Here is a 21,652-nt window from a genome sequence, read left to right as displayed (position 1 = left end):
TCTGCATGTAGTGATATTCATGTAAAAGTTTTCGAATGTCTGAAAATCATGTAACTTAGGTGGTGCTTGGATACCTATCTGGCATTTACCTAGCAGGATGTGAGGAATTTGCCTAAAAAACAACACCCGTGATGGATGGCACACTGATCCTCATCATTAATCTGCCAGACGGATTCAATATGGGGCCAGCAAACCTCCCCTCCTCAGAAGTAGCATCTTAACATGCATAGCTATCTGCGCAGGTCAATTTTAGACTTCTGATAATAATGCCACAAAACATCATACACTTAAATGTGATAAGTATAATTCTCTGGTCCAAAGTGCTTTTATCAAGGACACCACAACTGATGGATATTTTGGTTCTACCAGGAAGATCACAACTATTGCAGTTTTTATCAGATTACCTCCTGATGAACCAGATAAGAGCAGTAGTCAATGTTCTTATGGCTATGCCTAGATATCTCCCCCCCCACACCAAGAAAAAACTACCTTTTTTAACTATATCTCCCTCAACAGTGACGGTAATAATATGGCTCCAGGTATTAGCCATTGAATTCATATGAAAATTGCAAAGTCCATAACTGACTTACAGTTAGGTGGGTATTTCATCATGACAGAATCACACTATCAGGAAATTCAAAGGAAGGAAGTTCAGAGTTTAATGTCCCACTGGCATACAGTTCAATAGAGATAGAGCACAATTTCAGACTACATATACAAGGAAATCAACCATGCCCTCATTTAATGAACTACTCCAGCATTGGTCTACTGCAATTTTGGGAAACTATGGAAATATGGACTGCCAAGCCCAGTGTCTTAACTATAGCATTATCTCACCACAGCTGAGAAGTTCTTATAGCCACAGGGTGAATCTACACATTTAAAACAGGGTTGTGCACATGCACATTGGAATTGTGGTTACCTTTTTAATTACCGAGCCCAAATGTAGCTATAGGCCATCATTTTAGAAAAGTATGCAAATAAACTGACCCACACAATTAATTCCACACTCGAGAGGAACGCCCCGGAAATGTTTTGAACTGTGTATTTGTGTATTTATTTATTTATTCCATGTGATCTGATGGTACACAGTGTGTTGCAGATGTGGGAAAATATCAGTTAACATTGCTAACATATATTAATATAGGCCTATAGTATCCTAATGTATTATATCGCTCAATGTTTTCAATTTAACACAAATAGCAAGATTACTGTTCTAAGTAACAGTGACACAACAAATATGACTTCACGGCTTTGCTAAATTTTATGTTGTCTTCGATGGACTTAATACTAGTGGGAAGATTGTTGAACAGTTGGAGGCCCATGTGGAAAGGTCCCTTTTTACACAGTAGAATGTTTGTATGTAAATTGTGTTTTTCCTGGTGTTGTGTTCATGTATTTCATTATTTTCTACGACTCTGGTGTCAGTTGGCACTATGTGGTTTCTGAAAAATTTTAGTCACGAGAATGTATAAGCAAGGCAGTGTAAGAATTTCCAACTTTCTGAAGATGGGTTTGCAGGAGTCTCTGGGTTTGCTCCCAGTAATAATCCTCATTGCTCTCTTCTTGATTCTGAATGTGTTCAGAGCAGTTGGAGAATTTCCCCAGAATATCACACCATATTTTAGGTGGGCTTGTATGTAAGCGTAGTCCGCACTGGTTAATGTTTTCAGGCTAGCACATGATTTTAGTACACTCAATGCATAACAGGCAGTACTAATTCTGGCATTTAGCTTTCCTGTATGTGCATTTCATTTCAGGTTAACTTGAACCCACAGACCCAGGAATTTGAAAACAGTGTCGGTATCTATTGGCTGGTTATTTACAGTGACAAATGGCTGAGAGGAATTTGCATTTTGTGTTGTGTGAAAGTTCATGGAAGCTGTTTTTTTTTGTTTTGATAGTTAATCTGTTGATTTTAGCCCAGTTGCTGAGTTGTTCAGTGGCCAAGTTCACAGCTTTTTGCACAGCCTCTGTATTCTCCACTTTGAGGAGTACAGTTGTGTCATCAGCAAATATTACTGTTTTGTGTGCATCAACATTGAGGCTCAAGTCATTAATATATAGGAGGAAAAGTAGGGGTCCCAATACTGAGCCCTGTGGAACACCTTGTTTTACAGTTTTATTACTTGATAGTATTTCGGTTATTGAGTTGCTTTGTCTATTAGTGTATGTAATGCTGACTCTCTGCATCCGATTGGTTAGGAATGTAGCAATCCAATTGTTTGCAATTCCTCTGATACCATAGTGTTCCAGCATCTCTTTCATCTGACCAGGGTGACAGTAAGTGTTCCCACCAAGACACAGTTCAATATGAATTTCGTAATACAGATGATACATTTTAATTTGGACTTATAACACAGGAGCACTTGGACAGTTCATTGAACACATGTAGGGATGCAAATGGTCAAAACTGCAATTTTTAGATGTGATATTTGGATATACAGTATTTGATCTGTTTATCTGTTCTGATTATTGCAAGCAGACACATGCAGATTTGACTGTGGAGGCATGAAAGATCTGTTTGTAGGGAGAGCTGCATGGCAAGAATTGAACGCCTAAATCATAATTCGGGACTTGCTTCCATTTGATTACATATATCAATCTACGCAGCAGCAGTTAACAGTACAAATCAAGTCCATTACCTGGAACACAGCTTAAATTATCAATGCTTTGATGTGTAATGCTACAGTGGACAGTGACACCTCATGGAGTTGAAGCATAAAAAATTATCAGTTATCACAACTCAAAAACAAATTACAGAAGCTGAAATTGACTTATACAAAGAGCATGGCTGGCACAGGAACCACACAATAATGTTAGGATTGTGTCTCAAGTCTTTAGCACAAGTTTTTCTTTATGAACTAAGCAGAAAAGTTAAACACACAGATTTTCCCGGTCACTTTTATGTTGCAATCTCATATGCAAAGGTGGAAGAAGTTAATAAGCAAAAACTGTCCAGAACTATTACTTAGATAAGTTATAATACGTTGAACACAGCCACAGACGTATACTGGGACACACACAAAGTTGGGTAGGGGTGGGGGAAAAGGGGCACGGGGTAGGGAATCACAATTTGGACACAAGCCAAAGGCAGTTCTTATTTTTATCCTAACTTGTAAATACCATTAACTTAATTTGACATGATCATGAGAAGAATTTGCCTTTTAGTAAGTTATTAATTTCAGGAATGTGTACTGGAGCCACCAACTCCCAAACAATCCCTTCAGTTAGTTATTTTATTGGTGTAAACGTGATTAAGAATCACTGGAAGCACGGATGGAGATCTCATGAGAAGTATACAACATAATACAAAATTTACATAATGTAAAGGCACAAATTAGATCCAAATCATCATAAGATGGGTCTTGGCAAGTATTTCTTACAAATTCAGATGCACAGTAATAGTGGTGCTCTTGCCACAGTTTATACTCACTTCTAACAACATTATCACAGCTTTCAACATATTTCTGCTGTCAACCAGAAAGTTTTGATAATTACTCTGTTCTGATCCACTGTTACATTTCCAAGAATGTTAAATCCATTGTTGCACATCCAAGAATGTTATGCGATAGCAATAATCTGCCAAATGTATTGCTGAAGGGTCCGGCTGCCAACAGGAAGCGAGGTAAGGGCACCATTGTCACACTCCACATATTATTCAGTCACTGTTGGTATGAAGTTGAAAAGTGAACATTTTCATTAAACACATTTAATGCTTTGGCTGAGTTTGAGGTTAAATCACTGCTTTGACCAATTACATTTTCCATTTGGAGACTTCCTCCTCCAATGACCACCTCTTAAAGATAATTTTGTGAGTGAGTGAGTGAGAGTGTGTGTGTGTGTGTGTAGAATAAGTGAAAAGAACACTATCCCCATCTTCCAACACATTTAGCATCCTCTCAGATCTGGATCAACAGCTACCATTATGACCTAACAAAAGTATCCTCCTATCAGAAAATTTGGCATTCTTCAAAACCATACCACTTAACACAACAACAATGAATCAATATTTGGTGTTCTGTGGACAAATGGCTTAATGTAGCACATCTGAATAGTTATGCGTAACTGTATAACTGCAACTGTTGATGAGACATGAGTGTACCAATTTGACTACCCAGATGTGAAACTAAATCCTGGATCTCCAACAATGATCCTTATTCAACAAAAGTGAAGGTATATTTCTTTACAGTAGGTCATCTTACCTACAACATTAACGGCAGATTGGTAGGCCTTCCAAAGATATTCTGCAGAAATCAATGGAAGAAGTCAAATATTGTCCAGCATGAGTTCTTGTGATGCCACGATGAAGCTCCTGTTCACAAAGTGGCCAAACTACGTTCATTTCTTGAGGAGACCCAGATATAAACACTTCTACCTCCACCTTAAAACCAATATCTTGCAGAACAATTATTTCATAATTGAAAGAAACCACCAGCAAGCATTATCTTGTGTGTTCAGAAGTAGCTGTCTCCCCTCCGATGATCAGTACTTAAAACATGGGAGACAGGTGGTGGGCTGCTATTAAAATTGCTCTCCACTTTTTAAAATACACTCCTGAAAATTGAAATAAGAACACCGTGAATTCATTGTCCCAGGAAGGGGAAACTTTATTGACACATTCCTGGGGTCAGATACATCACATGATCACACTGACAGAACCACAGGCACATAGGCACAGGCAACAGAGCATGCACAATGTCGGCACTAGTACAGTGTATATCCACCTTTCGCAGCAATGCAGGCTGCTATTCTCCCATGGAGACGATCATAGAGATGCTGGATGTAGTCCTGTGGAACGGCTTGCCATGCCATTTCCACCTGGCGCCTCAGTTGGACCAGCGTTCGTGCTGGACGTGCAGACTGCGTGAGACGACGCTTCATGCAGTCCCAAACATGCTCAATGGGGGACAGATCCGGAGATCTTGCTGGCCAGGGTAGTTGACTTACACCTTCTAGAGCACGTTGGGTGGCACGGGATACATGCGGACGTGCATTGTCCTGTTGGAACAGCAAGTTCCCTTGCCGGTCTAGGAATGGTAGAACGATGGGTTCGATGACGGTTTGGATGTACCGTGCACTATTCAGTGTCCCCTCGACGATCACCAGTGGTGTGCGGCCAGTGTAGGAGATCGCTTCCCACACCATGATGCCGGGCGTTGGCCCTGTGTGCCTCGGTCGTATGCAGTCCTGATTGTGGCGCTCACCTGCACGGCGCCAAACACGCATACGACCATCATTGGCACCAAGGCAGAAGCGACTCTCATCGCTGAAGACGACACGTCACCATTCGTCCCTCCATTCACGCCTGTCGCGACACCACTGGAGGCGGGCTGCACGATGTTGGGGCGTGAGCGGAAGACGGCCTAACGGTGTGCGGGACCGTAGCCCAGCTTCATGGAGACGGTTGCGAATGGTCCTCGCCGATACCCCAGGAGCAACAGTGTCCCTGATTTGCTGGGAAGTGGCGGTGCGGTCCCCTACGGCACTGCGTAGGATCCTACGGTCTTGGCGTGCATCCGTGCGTCGCTGCGGTCCGGTCCCAGGTCGACGGGCACGTGCACCTTCCGCCGACCACTGGCGACAACATCGATGTACTGTGGAGACCTCACGCCCCACGTGTTGAGCAATTCGGCGGTACGTCCACCCGGCCTCCCGCATGCCCACTATACGCCCTCGCTCAAAGTCTGTCAACTGCACATACGGTTCCTGTCCACGCTGTCGCGGCATGCTACCAGTGTTAAAGACTGCGATGGAGCTCCGTATGCCACGGCAAACTGGCTGACACTGACGGCGGCGGTGCACAAATGCTGCGCAGCTAGCGCCATTCGACGGCCAACACCGCGGTTCCTGGTGTGTCCGCTGTGCCGTGCGTGTGATCATTGCTTGTACAGCCCTCTCGCAGTGTCCGGAGCAAGTATGGTGGGTCTGACACACCGATGTCAATGTGTTCTTTTTTCCATTTCCAGGAGTGTAGTTTTAGGTTTCAAATATTTTTAGTGACTGTTTGTGGTAATTTTTCCTCTAAAAGTAATTGATTTGTTGATTTGAATTCATCTCTACCTTGTTCTGTTATTGTTCTGAACAGTCTGTTATCCAGGTGTGTTTACATTTTGCATCGAAGTAACTCAGCTGACTGAGGTGAGCAGTTAGCAGTTGAAGCGGATCTGAAAGCTAAGAGCTGATAATTTGTTTATGCATTGTAGTCCACTATAAATTTTTGTAGTTTTAAACTGGGATTTCTTATTATTTCTTGTGAAATAACTGTAGACATAACTTTCAGAAAATTTGCTCATTGTATAGTGTTCAATTCTGATGAGTATTCCAGTGAACATGTGTCATTTTTGTTTTAGGCAAGTAATCACGTTAAGTATTTGTAGTGGTAGTATAAACAGTGGAGAAGTAGTGTTAGTAGCTGTAGTTACATTTGTTCTACGGAGTAACATTTAAATCATTGCAGTTAGCTCATAAAACCGTTTTACTGCATTAGCATAACTTAGGTAAAGTAGATATTTCTTTTCAATAACAGTAAAATTTTTACCATGAGTGAGAAGTGCAGGCTTTGTCATAGGTTTGACCATAATCGGTTACAGTGTGAGATTTGCGCAACATATTTTATTTTCATGGGGGTGGTGGTGGTGGTGGTGGTGGTGGTGGTGGGGGGGGGGGGGGGGGGGTGACGCATGGGGTAGGGCAGTGTGCATTCTAGTTAGATCATCTCCAAATCTCCAGGAATTGAAGGATATATAGCAAAACAGGTTAATGAAGGAGCAGGAGCTTAAGATCTGTGCCCTTCCGGTGCAGTTAGAAAACACATGGGAGGAACCAGACAGGATGAAGAGGGAAAAGGGGGCTGGAGACTGGAAACTGGCAGTTGGTAAGGATGCTGCTAGGAGAAGGATATATTAAGATAGTTTCATTTTGTGTATCACCAACACATTTGACCACCTGTCATACTTTATACAGACGACTCTCTTGTGGTTATAGGTGTAGGTGCAGGAAATATGCAGCACACCTCAACAGTTAAGAACCCTAAGTGAGTTGTAAATTCAATAACAAAGAAGAAGGTTTTGCTGTTAGCTAGTTCTCATGTCATAGGTGTGGGCACAGGTTATGGATAACACAGGTTAGTTACATTGGAATTTCACAAAAGAGGATCAGATGGTGATCACGAGTGGAGCTGGAAATAGTCTTGACAGAGAGAAGGAGTATGGCATTGGGGATGATCTGGAAAAGAAAGCTACTCAAACTGGTGGTACAAATTTGCACCTCTCACAGCTGCTTTAGCATCATGACTCCTCTCACCTTAATATAGCAGTCAGACTTTTTTACAGGGGCTTGGGATGGCACAGATGACTTTGGGTATGACTCTCATGCAGTGGTGCCAGTTGAGTCTATCAATACATTGACTTTCACAAGGCACGGCTTGCACATCAATAGGTATAGGAAGGGGAAGCTGGCAAAGCTTATAGGTGACAGTGTAGTGGTGGGTGATGAGATCACGCATGGGAAAAGTCCTACAGCAATTGGCGTTAGAGCTCCATCTTTTTTAGATTCAAGCCAGTTGATGGGTATTCTTGCTTAGTGAAAGTGTCTCTAACAAAGGAACCACCTTCAAAAAAGGTCAGGTATCAAAGTAATGAAGGATTTACCAAATTTCACCAAAATATAAGTGTATTAAAGATAAAGTTAGTGAACTGAACAATATTGGTATGTCAGAGCACAACTTGAACAATGTGACAATTCAGAGGATTCCTATATAGGGATACAGATTAACTGGCTATATTTCAAGGAGCTGTTTGCAGAGTGGGGGAGTAGCCATGTACATGAAAAATGGTATACCATTTGAATCTACTGAACAGGTCATTGGAAGTTGTTCAGGATCAGTTGACTTTATTGTAGCTAGACTTCTATTTATTGTTATCTATATGTACCCAAAGTCTGATTTCAGGACATTCCTGACATGTGATTCTAAAATATTTCTGTTCGCTGATGACACCAGCTTTGTAGTGAAGGATGTTGAGTACAAAATACAAATACTGCAGTCCAAGACATAAGATCATGGTTTGTAGAAAATAAATTGATGTTAAATCACACAGAAAATCAGTTTTCACAGTTCTAACACACAATCCAACAAAAACTTACATTTAGATTATGCAGAATAGGCATATAATTAGTGAATCTGAACAATCCAAATTCCTAGGTGTTCAGGGCGATGGTGAGCTGTCATGGAAAGCCCATGTTCAGAATCTTGTTCAGAAACTGAGTGCTGCTACATTTACCATTAGAAGAGTATCAGCAATAAGTGATATTCCAATACAAACATTAGTCTACTTTGCTTATTTTCATTTGGTTATGAAATACGGCATTATATTCAGGGGTAACTGTTCCCATTCACAAAGGGTGTTTTTGGCTCAGAAAGGGCGGTTTGAGCAACATGCAATTTAAGTTTGTCAACCTCTTGCTGACCCCTGTTCAGGAGTTTGGGACTTCTGACATTGGCCTTTCACTGTATGTTTTCTTTACTGGTGTTTGTTAACAATATGAGCTTATTCTCAAGAATTAGTAGCTTTCATTCAATAAATACAGGCAGAATGATTCTTGTGCAGACAAGAATACAGTATTAAGCTGTATCCATTTTCAATATGTTACCACAAGAATTTCAAAACACCTTAGCAGTAATTCTTGCACGTCTGTGTCTAAAACTGAAGAATATCTTCATGGTACACTCCTCCTTATTTTGTCGGTGAGTTCCTGGAAAAAACAGAGTCAGATTCATGCATTTGTTATATTGTTGAATATGCTAATATATACTAGCAGTGTGTCATCTGCGTAGTATACATCAGGGTGTATACGTGGACAAGGAAAAAAAATTCCCGGGTTTTTCCTGGATTTCCCGTTCAAAAATACACTTTCTCCTGGGTGAAAACACACTTTTTTGTGTTAAGTCTCAGTGTATTTTCCCTCAAAACTGCAAAACTTATCGATCCTTTGAATGGTTATGGTTTTACACATGGGCACAGACTTTCCCGGCACTTTAGAAAACGAAACTCAGGGAAAAAAGACATGTTTTGGAAATATCTTTGATGTGCAGCAACATGTACGCTGCATATTTTCGTATTATGAAAGTATACATTGGAATTCCATCAATCACCACAGGTTACTTTCTGAATCATTGAAATCGAGATTGTGATGAGCTTTTGTAACCCAGTCATAGCTCATGTCATGTGATCTTGCCAGCCAATGACAGCGGATATTCAGAGCATAGGACACGTGATGTAGCCAGCCAACAGCAATATCTCTGTTAAGTAGCACAAACACACAAACAGGGAAAGTTAATAGTTTAAATTAATATACATAGTGTTGCTACAAGAAAAGCAAAGCTTTCACATATAATATTGGTCTCTAAGGTTAATAAGCTGTAAGAGAAGCTAAGCTTTCACATATAATGTTGATCTTTTTTGTGCTTGTTACACTTTAAGATATATCACACAAATGCGCCAGTAGAATTTTTAATAATGACATAAATGTTTGATCTTCAGGGTTCAAAATTCTTTCAAATGGCTCGCAATCAAAGAGTTGATTTTTCAGTGAGAGTCAAACGCTCTGTGATTCATGAAATTCATGGTACATTCTCGCACATAGTTCAACTTACAAAAAAGGATATTTACTTTGAAAGTAACGCTTTGCAAACCACCATTGGCAATATTTTCCTGTGACCTGTTAGAAATAGGTTCGTTTCAGCAGTTGCCAGAGAGCACAGATAACAGGCGATGCCGCACTTGCACAGCTACCATGACGTAGGAATCCCGTATGTACGTACATGTAAAACATTGAAAGATCATACATTGTCATAAAAGAAACAAGACATCAGAGGATACTCCAAGAGCATTGGAATTTCGTGAACCTTACTAAAGCGTGCACATTCGTATGTCCAGATTCCCAATGAAGTAGACCTCGACCTGATATTAAGCTTTTCAGTATGGTTTTCGGGATGTAAATTTTCTTGGAGCATCAGTACTGTATTATATCATGTTTGGTTCTTTATTATGGCATAATGCCATACATGCCAGAAGATGAAGACGTGCACTTGAAATGCAGCGAACAGTTGGAACTAGCCAGTACTGTGGAATTAAACATTTTGTTTCAAATACATTGACTGCCTCTGCGGAAAAAGTTAATAAAAGTCAAATTTCTTTAGCAAACAGACAAAAATAACTTCATTGTTCTGCAAGGCGATTAATGCTTGACTGTCAGAAAGGTGAAAATAAAATGAACTCTTAAACTAAAAACATATTTTAGCCTTCAATAATTATGTGAATGTATTTTAATTCACTTGATAGCTCCCGGCCACAAGTAAAGGTAAGGGTAAACAGCAAAATCACTAAATGTAAACACGGGTCACGTGGAGACTACCCGCTGTAACTCAGACTGCTTTGCAGATCAGCCATGGATCTACGATATTTGTTAAGCGGGTCAATACCTAAAAAAATCGAATTTTCAAAAATATGTTCATCTTGTAGCGCACATACATCTGAAAAGTCTGAAACATAAAACATGTGTGTTCGAGGAAACCTAAGACATGTTATTTGGTCTTAAGTGTGCCAAAGTGCAGTGCCATGCCTCTTCACACAGCATTCTTCTACCACACGTCACTGTATTTCTATGTGTGGAATTGAAATGTGTGTATTTTCTAATGGATGCCATCAAACTATATTCAGGACAGTGGAAACTGAAATGTCCTGTGGTGCCTCTCCTGCTCCCAGTCGGTCGATTTGACAGCCTGCCCCTCTCTTTTTAAAAACAAAAATCTCGCAGTTAATAGCGGATGGGATTATTTGTAATCGGAAGAACAAGAACTATTCAGAAAATTTGCACTCTTTATTGCCTATTAGCTAATAACTTGATGTTTTGTGTGACATAAAATTAAATATAGGATACATAAAATAAAGACAAGAGACAAGCAAGAAAGTACACATTTCTTCAATCCTTAGCTCCTAGCATTTTTTTCTCTCTAATTTTGCTACAGCTTTACATGTCATGCTTTCCTTTCTGCGAAAGTTTGTCAAACATTTTGCTACATGAAAAATCAAAATGTCATTATCTATACTGAAAAAGCTGTTATTACAAATAAAATACCCAAGACTGGTGTGGTTTCTCGATCTTTTTGTGTCTATTTTGTGACTTTCTGCTAGATAAAACAAAATAGGCCTTTCTAATATTGCAGCAATTTTGTAACACACACCAAATAAACGAGACTGTTTTGACACAAATAGTCATTTGTATAACACGACAGAATATAATTCACGTAGTACCAATATCAAATGCCTATTAGGCCTACTACAAGCAAAAAGCTTTATGTCAGGAAATAGTTTCACATTTCATTTATACTCACCAGTTTCTCAAGCATGAAAGCAAAAAGCAGTATTACGAAATATTTATATAAATTTGGAATCGTCTTAGTCTTCCACAATTTGTGAGACGTCCCTGTTTCTTCTCCTTCCTCGTTCTAACATCTTGTCATCACCAATTCTGTAGCTATTCCTGCCATTGTCAAAATTTGTTCACCGATTAACTTCACTAACACTGCCAGAATCACAATTTTAGTTTTCTCATGATCATTCTCCGGTTAGGCGTTGTTACATGTTCGTACAACACATTTTCCGCGTTACTTCCAGAATAGAATTTAAGAGGCTGCGAGCTGAGGACTGTACAACTGTTCCTTACTAGTGTAGCGATCTGGCCAAAAATTTTCTGGCAAAATTTCATTTTCTTGGATACACCGAGAAGATAATACATAATCTTTCTCACCTGTTATTGCTGTTAGTCGTTTGTTTTCATTCTGGTAGTCTGAATCTATGGATTTCGCTAGTAATTATAACAACGCTGATCATTCGCAAACCCTATCAACCACATAATCAGACAGCAATTGGCAGTCATCCGTTCGGCTTTACCCCAATCAGCTCGTATAGCCCCGGCCCCTTTTGTCTGCAGAAAGTTTATTTCTAGATGCGACGAAGATTCTCCTGACAGAGACATCACGTACACTATGTATGCATTCAAAAATCAACTTATGATTCATTCAGAAATAAACTTAAAATGTGTTCAAGAATGTTCAAAAGCCGGCTGGTGTGGCCGAGTGGTTCTAGGCGCTTCAGTCTGGACCCGCGCGACCGCTACGGTCGCAGGTTGGAATCCTGCCTCGGGCATGGATGTATGTGATGTTCTTAGCTTAGTTAGGTTTAAGTAGTTCTAAGTTCTAGGGGACTGATGACCTCAGATGTTAAGTCCCATAGTGCTCAGAGCCAACGTTCAAAAACCAACAGGGATGCGTTTCAAAATCATATGAATAATCGATAAACCAAAGTGCGCTGGATGCTAGGCACTTTGTGAAACAAGCTTTTTTTTCTCAAGAATATGAATTTGGCGCCCCCTTTTCCCGGTAGCATCTAGCTGCTTGATGCGACTGCTTGCACAGCCAACAGCCACACTCCTGTAACCAGAAGCGGGAGAATCTACTACTCAAACCTGACTCAACTGCTCATGCGCATGAGCCCACTCGTAACTGGTAAATCGAATCTAATGTAAATAGTTGTGACCTCACACTCATCGGAGGCAATTTGTTGTTATGAAGCATTACATTGTCTTCCTAAAGCCTTTGACACATTTTGCTGTTGGCAGACATTTGCATGAGCACTGTGTGTCGTAGTTGTATATGGCCCATTTCCTTTGCAATTTAAGTTATTTTCGTTTTTTCTCTTGTTTACATTTTATTGTTGAAGTATTATTCTGCAGTAGAGGGATACAGTAATATCCTTTGTTAGAGTGTCAGTTCTTACCAGTCAAAATTACAAAAATTTAACAGAAAACTGAAACAATGAGAAATTCCCGGTTTTTCCTCGATTTTCTCCTGGATGAAAAAATTCCCGGGTTTTTCCCGGATTGTATACACCCTGATACATGTAAAATTCATTTTATTTATTATTAACTTTTCTTATGTTAATTTCAGTTACTGATTTGTTCCATGACCATGGAGATATGCTGTTCAATTTGGAGCTATGTAAGTAGATGTGACAAATAAAATTTGAAACTTTCTGGTTGATTAAGACTGTCTGCTAGATATGGACTTGAACACAGAACCTTTGTCTATTATCTATTGACTGAGCAATCCAAGCACAACTTATGAGTTGCCCTCTGGATAAAGAAGACAACCTTTAAAATATGTGGACATAAGATTGTGGAAAGCTAGGATTTCTATTACTCTCAATACCTTTCAAATGACCCGTGTATTTAAATAATGACTACACGTAAAGGTGACAGTTAATGGTAGGGGTTTAGGTGCTTGGGAATATCAGTAAGTCACATGGATCCAAATCTGAGAAGTGACACGACTGTGAGTAAGTATCAATTCTCTTTATCAGTGAAAATATCGTTTGTAAACCCCATAGTGATAAAACAGTATTTTAATTAGAACTAATGAATATAGTGATTTTTAACTGTGACTGCCCTTATTGGGAGAGTTAATAAGTTTTATGGATTCAAATCTGAGAAGTGAAGTGACTATGCACAAGTATCAGTCCCGTATATCAGTGGAAATCTCATTTGTAAACCCAACAGCGATAAAACAGTATGTGTATTAGAAGTAATGAATGTATTAATTTTTAACTGTTATTTAACTTGGCAAAAAAATAATGTGTGTTACTAGGACATTATAGTAAACATCTCTTCTAAGACCAGGGACAGGCAAACAAAGACTTAAAAATGGTGTTACTTTCAGAAGTTGGCAGCATGAGGGTGAACTTCTGCAGCACCTAGATATTGTCTTCATTTAACTTGATTTTCTGTCATGTTTGTAATAAGAATCATAGGGCATCTACTTCAAAATATATACTTCAAAATATATAATTAAGAAGTGATCCTTTTAAGCTGACAGCAGTGTGTAGACTACGATAAATGAATTGAATTAAATTGGTTTTGACAGTGACAGATTACTTAAAGTAACTAGAAAATACATAATGCAAATCTATTATTATATGTTGCGTAATCACCATTTTCTTCCTTGCAGCACCATTGAAGTCACTGAATGCCATAAGTGATACAGTGTCCGATGCGAGGAAGAGTGGAGGTAGATGTTCCTTGGGACAACTGACAATCATTTTGTCCTGTGTAGAACAACAAAGGTAATTAATACAAAGAATTGAGGAAAAAATAAGTTTCAAGGATAACTTGTTGCATCGTAAACACAATGGTAAGTGATGAATCACAACATACATTACTCATAATGACAGTAGTAGAAGCAGTGAATTGGATGAATTATTCCTTAATTCTTACAGTAATATTCTGTGGCTATGGTTTGCACATTCTACTTATTCAAGATTTTCTCAGGGACAGCAGATGATTGTCTCAATGCAGAATCCTCAGAAAGTGCACACCAGTGGTCACATGGAATGTCATGCAATTTTCTCCACTTACTGGCATCAGTTCATTTATTTAAAATTTAATGTGAATGTGAAACATCAAACCACAGACAAGTAAAAACTTGTTTCAATGTATTGTAATTCTCAATAGCACAATTTTAACTAATTTGCTATATGGGCTGCAACAGCAGTCTTCCACTACATTGAAATCACTTTCCTTTGGTTTTGGTTTGTTTTCTATGATTTCCTTAAATTGCTTGCAGGACTGTTGTGATACTGATGTCTCCCCAAACCCTTTGTAATCTGAGGTACTATATGCACAGTCCAAGAAAGTTCTGTCAGACGGCTGACAACAAAATTTGAAGTGATAGAAACTGAATGACACTGACAGGTATCAACTACCTGCTGGTTGTTGCCAGTGTTGGGTAGCACAAAAAACTACATTTAAGGTGTCTGCATCTACAAAAGCAGAAATTACACACTTAGTTAATGATCTCTGAAATGTTTTATGGAACTGTGTTTGAAAAAATGATATCCGTTGAGATGTCAGACACATTAAATAATGGGCTAGTTAAAACCAATGCCAACTGGAAAGCATTTAATGGCAGTCAATGCAATTTCATTTTTATTTATTCAGCTACATCCATCAGCCATCTCGCTGAAAATCTTCTTTTAGTGAACTGAAGCTACATGGACTGACAATCATGAGAAACACTATGCAAGTAGTATCATGTCAACAGAACAAAGTGAAGGCTGAAATTGTGAATTCTGTTTTTCAGGATTTTCTACTAAGCAAGAACCATTATAATTACTCTGACTGGCAAACAGTGAGACAGATATACACAAACGGAAAATAAAAAATGAATACGCTAAAGCCATGGCCCTCAAAAATTAAGTTTTACTCACATATTATAAAGATTGTATATTTTAAGTGATCAAAATTATATGCTCATCCACCTGGTGATAAGACTGTTCCAGGCAAAATTATTTTCTCTTGTATAGCCTCCCTAACTGGAATGCATTCCTGTATAGGCATTTACTAACCTTGGGAAACAGTTTCATATCATTTATGCTTGTTGATGTTGTTGCAATTGATTGATGGATGTGAGTGACTTCATTGGACAATACAAGAAGTGGCTGCACTGGCACTCTCTCACTAGAAGTGCACGTCTTGCCACAATTATAGGAGCAACAGTGAAATGGCTGCAAGTGTCCTGCTCTGTTTATTATTCTCCTGATAAAGGGCAATGTTGTACAGTCACTGTAGACTAGAGCTTCCCACACCATGATACCCAGAGCTGATACCATATGTTGCTGCCATATGCACAGCAATTTCCACTATCTTGGGCAACATGTTACAAACAATGGTCAGTGACATCAAGGCAGAATCTGTTCACAGGACTAAAAGTAGGTAAGATGCACAAGGAGTCATGAAAGATGCAAGCTTACTCAATGTCCAGATTCAAATAAATGGTCCGTGATGACTGCGCCACCTCATTCAGTAACATTAACAACTGAAATGTCATGTTAAACATGTTGAGAAATTCCTAGGCATTACTACATGGTCTTTCACTGGCCCACAATACCATCTTACAAAAATTAATTCAACTGTATTATTTGCAACTCGTGAACCACACAAGTATGTTTACTACATTTGCTAATCCAATGTGATGCAAATATGGTGTTCATTTTTCATTTCCCATTGTGTATCTGTACATGTGAAACTGTAAGGTACTGCATATTTCTACACAAAAACAATGTACTAAGATTAAATGGATTTTATGCATTGCATACCCAGTAAAGCTGGCCCCTGTTCCAACTACTATTTAGCACAGAAAACTTGGGCTACAGTGTCCCACCGACAACTGCAACGGGATCACACACCATTCCCTTATTCAAGACAAATTTCAAGAACAAACCTAACTACAGACTATGGAGGTACCCAGGCTTGGCTGAAGTATACAGGTTCAAATGAATGTTGGTTATAGTAGTTTTGCACAGATCTGGAAGCTTGTACTGGCTACACTGGAGTGGACAGCTGCATCAACTGGAGACTGAAGATTCCAACAACAGCAACAAAATATATCTTTTACTGAGGCTATAACAACATCATGGAAATGATAGATTGCTACTCACCACATAGCGGAGACACTGTGTCACAGACAGGCACAAAGGAAAAGAATGACAGAAATCGTCAGCTTTCAGACAAAGCGCTCCTTCAGAATTAGAAGAAACACACACATTCTCTCTAGCACAACACGCGCTCATGCACCCGCATGCGCACACCTGCACGCCTCTGTGTGTGTGTGTGTGTGTGTGTGTGTGTGTGTGTGTGTGTGTGTGAATTTGTGAGAGTTTTCTACTTCTGGTGAAGGACTTGGTGAGCCAGTGTAGAGCCCACAGTGTGAGTGAATCAAAGGAAGAGTTGCACCAGCAGTGGAAAGGAGAACCAAGCTGGAGGTGGAAGGGAGAGCCATGCTGCTGACTAAGGGGGCAGTTCCAGACGTGAGCTGTTTTAAATGAACCAAAATGAGAGCTCACAGTCCCAGCTAGAAGCCAGCAACAGGATTATACGTGAAGAGACAGGAAATGTTGACCATAAAGCACAGTGTGGAATGGGACACTGTCAATGTGGCTGGACAAAGGCTGTCTGGTGAGACGTCGCCAGAGCTCTGGTGGCTGTTAAGAGACAGGGGCTCGAACGAAGGGCAGCTGCTGGAGATGCAGTGGTACCAATAGGCTCGATCACAGCAGCAGCTTCTAGAGAAGACAGCACCAGATGAGTAATTGGGAATGCTGTTGTAACCCTAACTGCCTGTCCTGGGTGTTGAGCCACCCTTCAAAGGAAGGTGGCCACGAATGCAAGTTTGGGCCAAAAGTGCAAGCAAAATAAGTTGTGGCCAGTGGAGGGCAGGTGTCGGGCAGGACAGTGGCGATGGATGAGGTGAGTTGTGTGGGATCATAGTCAACAGTCTTGTCACCAACTGGAGCACTGTGGCAGGATTGGACCATCCCATTGCCAACTTTTATATCTTTTGTCCTAAATGTGGTGGCAAAGACAGCATAAAAAAGTCTTTCAACTGCATTCCAGTTCAGGGTTCTGGTTTGGCATCCAGTCGAAGACCTAGGTGGTGTCTGGCTTGGTCGAGGAGCAGGCTGGCCATTGAGATGTTGGCAGAGTGCTGATTGCCAATGGGAGACTCGTGTTCAACTCACCAGCATCTGCCAGGTCGTGAGAGTGCTGATGGTCTCAGTAGGTGGTGACGTTCTAGGCAATGTTCCGTCAGGTGCAGGCAGGCTGGTTGGCAGTTGATGGGAGACTCAAGCTCAAACTGACAGTGACTGCTGGGACACAAGGGTGCCAATGGGCCCAGGCAGGCAGCAATGTCCTAGGTGGAGTCTGGTTAGTATCTAGGTTCAAGTCCAGCTGGAGTCATAAGCCGCAGTGGGTTGATGTTTTGTCAGAATCCTGGGTTAAAATGGAACTGCTGCTGGTGAACACTATCGACAGATGGGCTGCAGGACGCAGGTGGCATACAGTCCGGAGTGTGTACAAATGCCTTCGAGTAGCAGTCCTGCAGTGTCTTAAATAATCCAGTGGAACGATTTCTGTGATGTGTCACATGATTTGCAGATGTAGTGTAGTGCCATGCTCTCAGTGCCGTAGATGGATGCACACACCGCTGGAGGGTGATGCTGATTCCTCTAGTGGAGCCTGCTGGAATCTGTGTACACAAATCAGTGAGTTGCTGTTGTGATCTCCAATTTTAGTAATCACACGGTGCTTTCACACATGTAGGGTTGGCTTCGGCAGAGAACGCCAGGTGTACAGCAACCCGCCAGCTAAACTCTGGATCGGGCTCCTGACTGCTCAGAGCGACTAACAAGATGCATCGTTATAGGAGGAGTCGGCACTCACGCACTGCTTTATATAAGGCTATTGATAATGTTACTTTTGCTAAGCTTACAAAGAATAAAGTGACACTGAACAGTATTGGATCTTTCACTACTGTGGATGGACCATGTTTTTTTGTTAGTGCTGTACTGAATCTTATTATTAACAAACCTGATTCTTTTTTGCATGGTAGTGGTTGGCTGACTGTTGCTGTAGTACGGTGTGGAAGTATTATTGAAATTGGTGGACCTGAAAGTTGCAATGATCATGATGTGATTACTTATAGTACTTTTAATGTTTCTGAAGTTTTTAATAGAGATATTGGCATATCTTATATTAATGGTACTATGCCTTTTGTTGTAAGAACTCGTGGTAGGAATAAGGTTGGTCCTGATGAAGCAATTTATGTACGGTGTAAAGGACATGGTGGGTGTGAAACTGTAAATTTTGTTGGTGACATGACTTAATATTTTCATAAATAAAGAGTGTGACATTGAGGGGGTAAGAAGAGCTGCACAATGATCTTGTTAAAAGCCGAGACGTGATTTTTGCTGTTGTAGCTCTCAGGGACACTCCGGGGTGCTCTCTGTGTAAGGCATCCCTCTGCAACTCTGTGAGGCACAGCTCTATTGCATGATAGCGCTACACAGAGCTATGATGTAGCATGGCTCTGTGGGTTGCCTATGTGGGTTATTGCCCTCGAGGCGGCAGTGACCCCTGGCAATGATAATATAGAAATCCTACAGTGTTGTCTCAGGAAAGATTCTAGCTTTGATAGTTTTATATCACCTTTCTCTGACCTGATGTTAACTGGTGGTGGTTATTTTTATAGTTTTAGGTGCTAAACTGCTGGGTTGTCAGTGCCTTTATATAAAACAGAGAAAATGTGGTTAAAATTTAATTAAAACATCAATAAGGATGTACGGAACATTCTGGTTGAAAATTAAGGAATAGTCCGCAGCTCGTGGTCTCGGGCTAGCGTTCTCGCTTCCTGAGCACGGGGTCCCGGATTCAATTCCCAGTGGGGTCAGGGATTTTCCTTGCCCCGAGATGACTGGGTGTTGTGTTGTCTGCATCATCCTCATTCATCCCCATTATGGTCGGAGGAAGGCAACGGCAAACCACCTCCATTAGGACCTTGCTTAGTGTGGCGGTGCGGGTCTCCCGCTTTGTTCCCCTACGCTGTCAAGTAGCATGGGCCTTCATTTCCATTCCATTTAGGAAAAAAGGAGATGACTCATCAAAAGGCAGAAGTGCATGAAGAAAAGGTACAGAGCTTGGATAGCTTTCAGAATGTGCTTTCTTTTTCTAGCTGTAGGAATAACAGGCAGGCACAAGTACATGCACATGAACATGAACATGCACACGCGTGCATGGGCGCCTGCCTGCACACACACACACACACCACACACACACACACACACACACACACACACTCGCAACAGGCACGCACCTATCTCCCTAAACTGTGCTCTAAATGGTGCGAAGGAGTCATTGAAATATCGCATGTTGTGCTCGGCTGCATGTTATGCAACTGGCTGGTCCACCTTGTTTTGGGCAACAGTTAGGTGGTGGCTATTCATTCTAGTTGTCATCTGGTTGGTTGTCATGCCAATGTAAAATGCGGTGCAGTGTTTGCAGCAGAGCTGGTATGTAACATGGCTGCTTTCACAGGTGGCCCGGCCTAGGATAAAGTTGTGATGGAACTAGAGTAGCCGATGCTGGGTGGGTGGACTGGGCAGGTCTTACACAGGGGTATCATCCCTGTGGCAAGGTATTGGGCATGGGAGTGACATAGAGCTGGAGGTTGGATGGGCAACAGAACACCACATTGAGAGAGATTGGAAGTAGCTTGAGTAGAAAGCCCCTCATTTCAGGGCATAATGGGATAATCAAGAACGTCGTTCAGTTGTTCCAATCTGGGGTGGTATTGGATGACAAGGTGGGGCACTTCTTTGTGATTGGTTCTTGAGATAGCTGAGAGGATCGCGTGCACGTGCACATGCGTGCGTGTGTGTGTGTGAGTGTGTGTGTGTGTGTGTGTGTGTGTGAGGATATGGCATGGAAAATTTGTTTGTGAATTAGATACAGAGGCTATTCCCTGTCTGCGAAGGCCTTTGTGTGGCTTTCATTGTACTGGGAAAGGGAGTTCTCATTACTGTGACCACGCGGGGTAGCCATGCGGTCTGAGGCGCCTTGTCACGTCCAGTGGCTCCCCCCATCAGACGTTCAAGTCCTCCCTCAGGCGTGTGTGTGTGTGTGTGTGTGTGTGTGTGTGTGTGTGTGTGTGTGTGTGTGTGTTCCTTAGTGTAAGTTAGGTTGTGTAGTGTATAGGTCTAGGGGCCGATGACCTCAGCAGTTTGGTCCCATAGTACAAATTTTCAAATTTACCATGGGTGGCCAGGCTGTTTTTGGTGTGGAAGGGGTGGCAGTTGTCAAATTGCAGGCTCTGTTGGTGGCTGGTGTGTTTCATGTGGACTGAGGTGTGGCTGGTGCCATCTGATAAGAGGAGATTGATATGTAGGAAGGTGGCATGATGCATGGACGAGGACCAGGTGAAGTGGATGGGGGAGAAGGTGTTGAGGTTGTCAAGGGATGAGAACAAGGTGTTCTGGCTTTGGGTTCAGGTTATAAAGATGTCATCAATAAAACTAAAACGGACCAAGGTTTTCGGAAGCTATAGGAATGTTTCCTCTAGGTGGCCCGTGAAGGAGCTGACATAGGAGGATGCCATGCGGGTGCCCATGGCTGTGCCACGAATTTGTTTGTATACCTCCCCTTTAAAGGTGAAGTTGTTACGGGTTAGGATGTAGTCAGTTACATGTACAAGGAATCAAGTGATGGATATGGAATATGCACGGCATTGAAAGAGGTAGCATTCAATCGTGGCAAATTTGTGGGCATGAGGGATATTGATGTATAGGGAGGCTGCACCAACAGTGACGAGTAGAGATCCATTAGGTAAGGGTGTGGGGATGGTGGAGAGCCTGTGCAGGAAGTGATTGGTATCTTTAATGTGGGAAGCTGTGTTTCGGACAATTGGTTGGAGATGTTGATCAACAAGGACCAAGATTCTTTTGGTGGGGGCACTGTAAGCAGCCACAATACAGTGCCCTGGATTGTTAGGTCTGTGGATTTTGGGGAGCATGAGATGGTGGGTGTGTAGGCTGTTGTCGGAGTGATTAGGGAGACAGATTACGGGAAGAGATTCAGGGAATCGCCCAGGGATTAGAAGTAATGTTGGATTTCTGGGATAGGATCACTCTGGCAGAGCTTGAAGGTGGAGGTGTCTGAGACCCTCTGCCAGGTACACTCCAGTTCGTCACAACAGTGGTGGAAT

General features: G+C 41.4%; 1 protein-coding gene across 5 annotated transcripts in view; it reads right to left on the bottom strand.

The window, feature by feature from the left end:
• LOC124555281 (crossover junction endonuclease MUS81) overlaps positions 1 to 21,652 on the bottom strand; it is a 203,026-nt gene that overhangs the window by 4,161 nt on the left and 177,213 nt on the right. For 4 of the 5 annotated variants that reach the window (XR_006968530.1, XM_047129153.1, XM_047129156.1 and 1 more), the window contains one exon: positions 14,049 to 14,162. Coding sequence is in view for 4 of the 5 variants with exons in the window: in XM_047129153.1 (XP_046985109.1) it covers positions 14,049 to 14,162 (114 nt within the window). In the remaining variant the exon portion in view is untranslated. Of the gene's footprint in view, positions 1 to 8,668; positions 8,755 to 14,048; positions 14,163 to 21,652 lie in introns of those variants that run through there. The other variant, XM_047129155.1, reaches the window with a different exon arrangement.

This window comes from Schistocerca americana, chromosome X (assembly GCF_021461395.2).
Source record: "Schistocerca americana isolate TAMUIC-IGC-003095 chromosome X, iqSchAmer2.1, whole genome shotgun sequence".
In the NCBI taxonomy this organism is placed as follows: Eukaryota; Metazoa; Arthropoda; class Insecta; order Orthoptera; family Acrididae; genus Schistocerca; species Schistocerca americana.
This window is presented reverse-complemented; position numbering and strand designations above follow the sequence as displayed.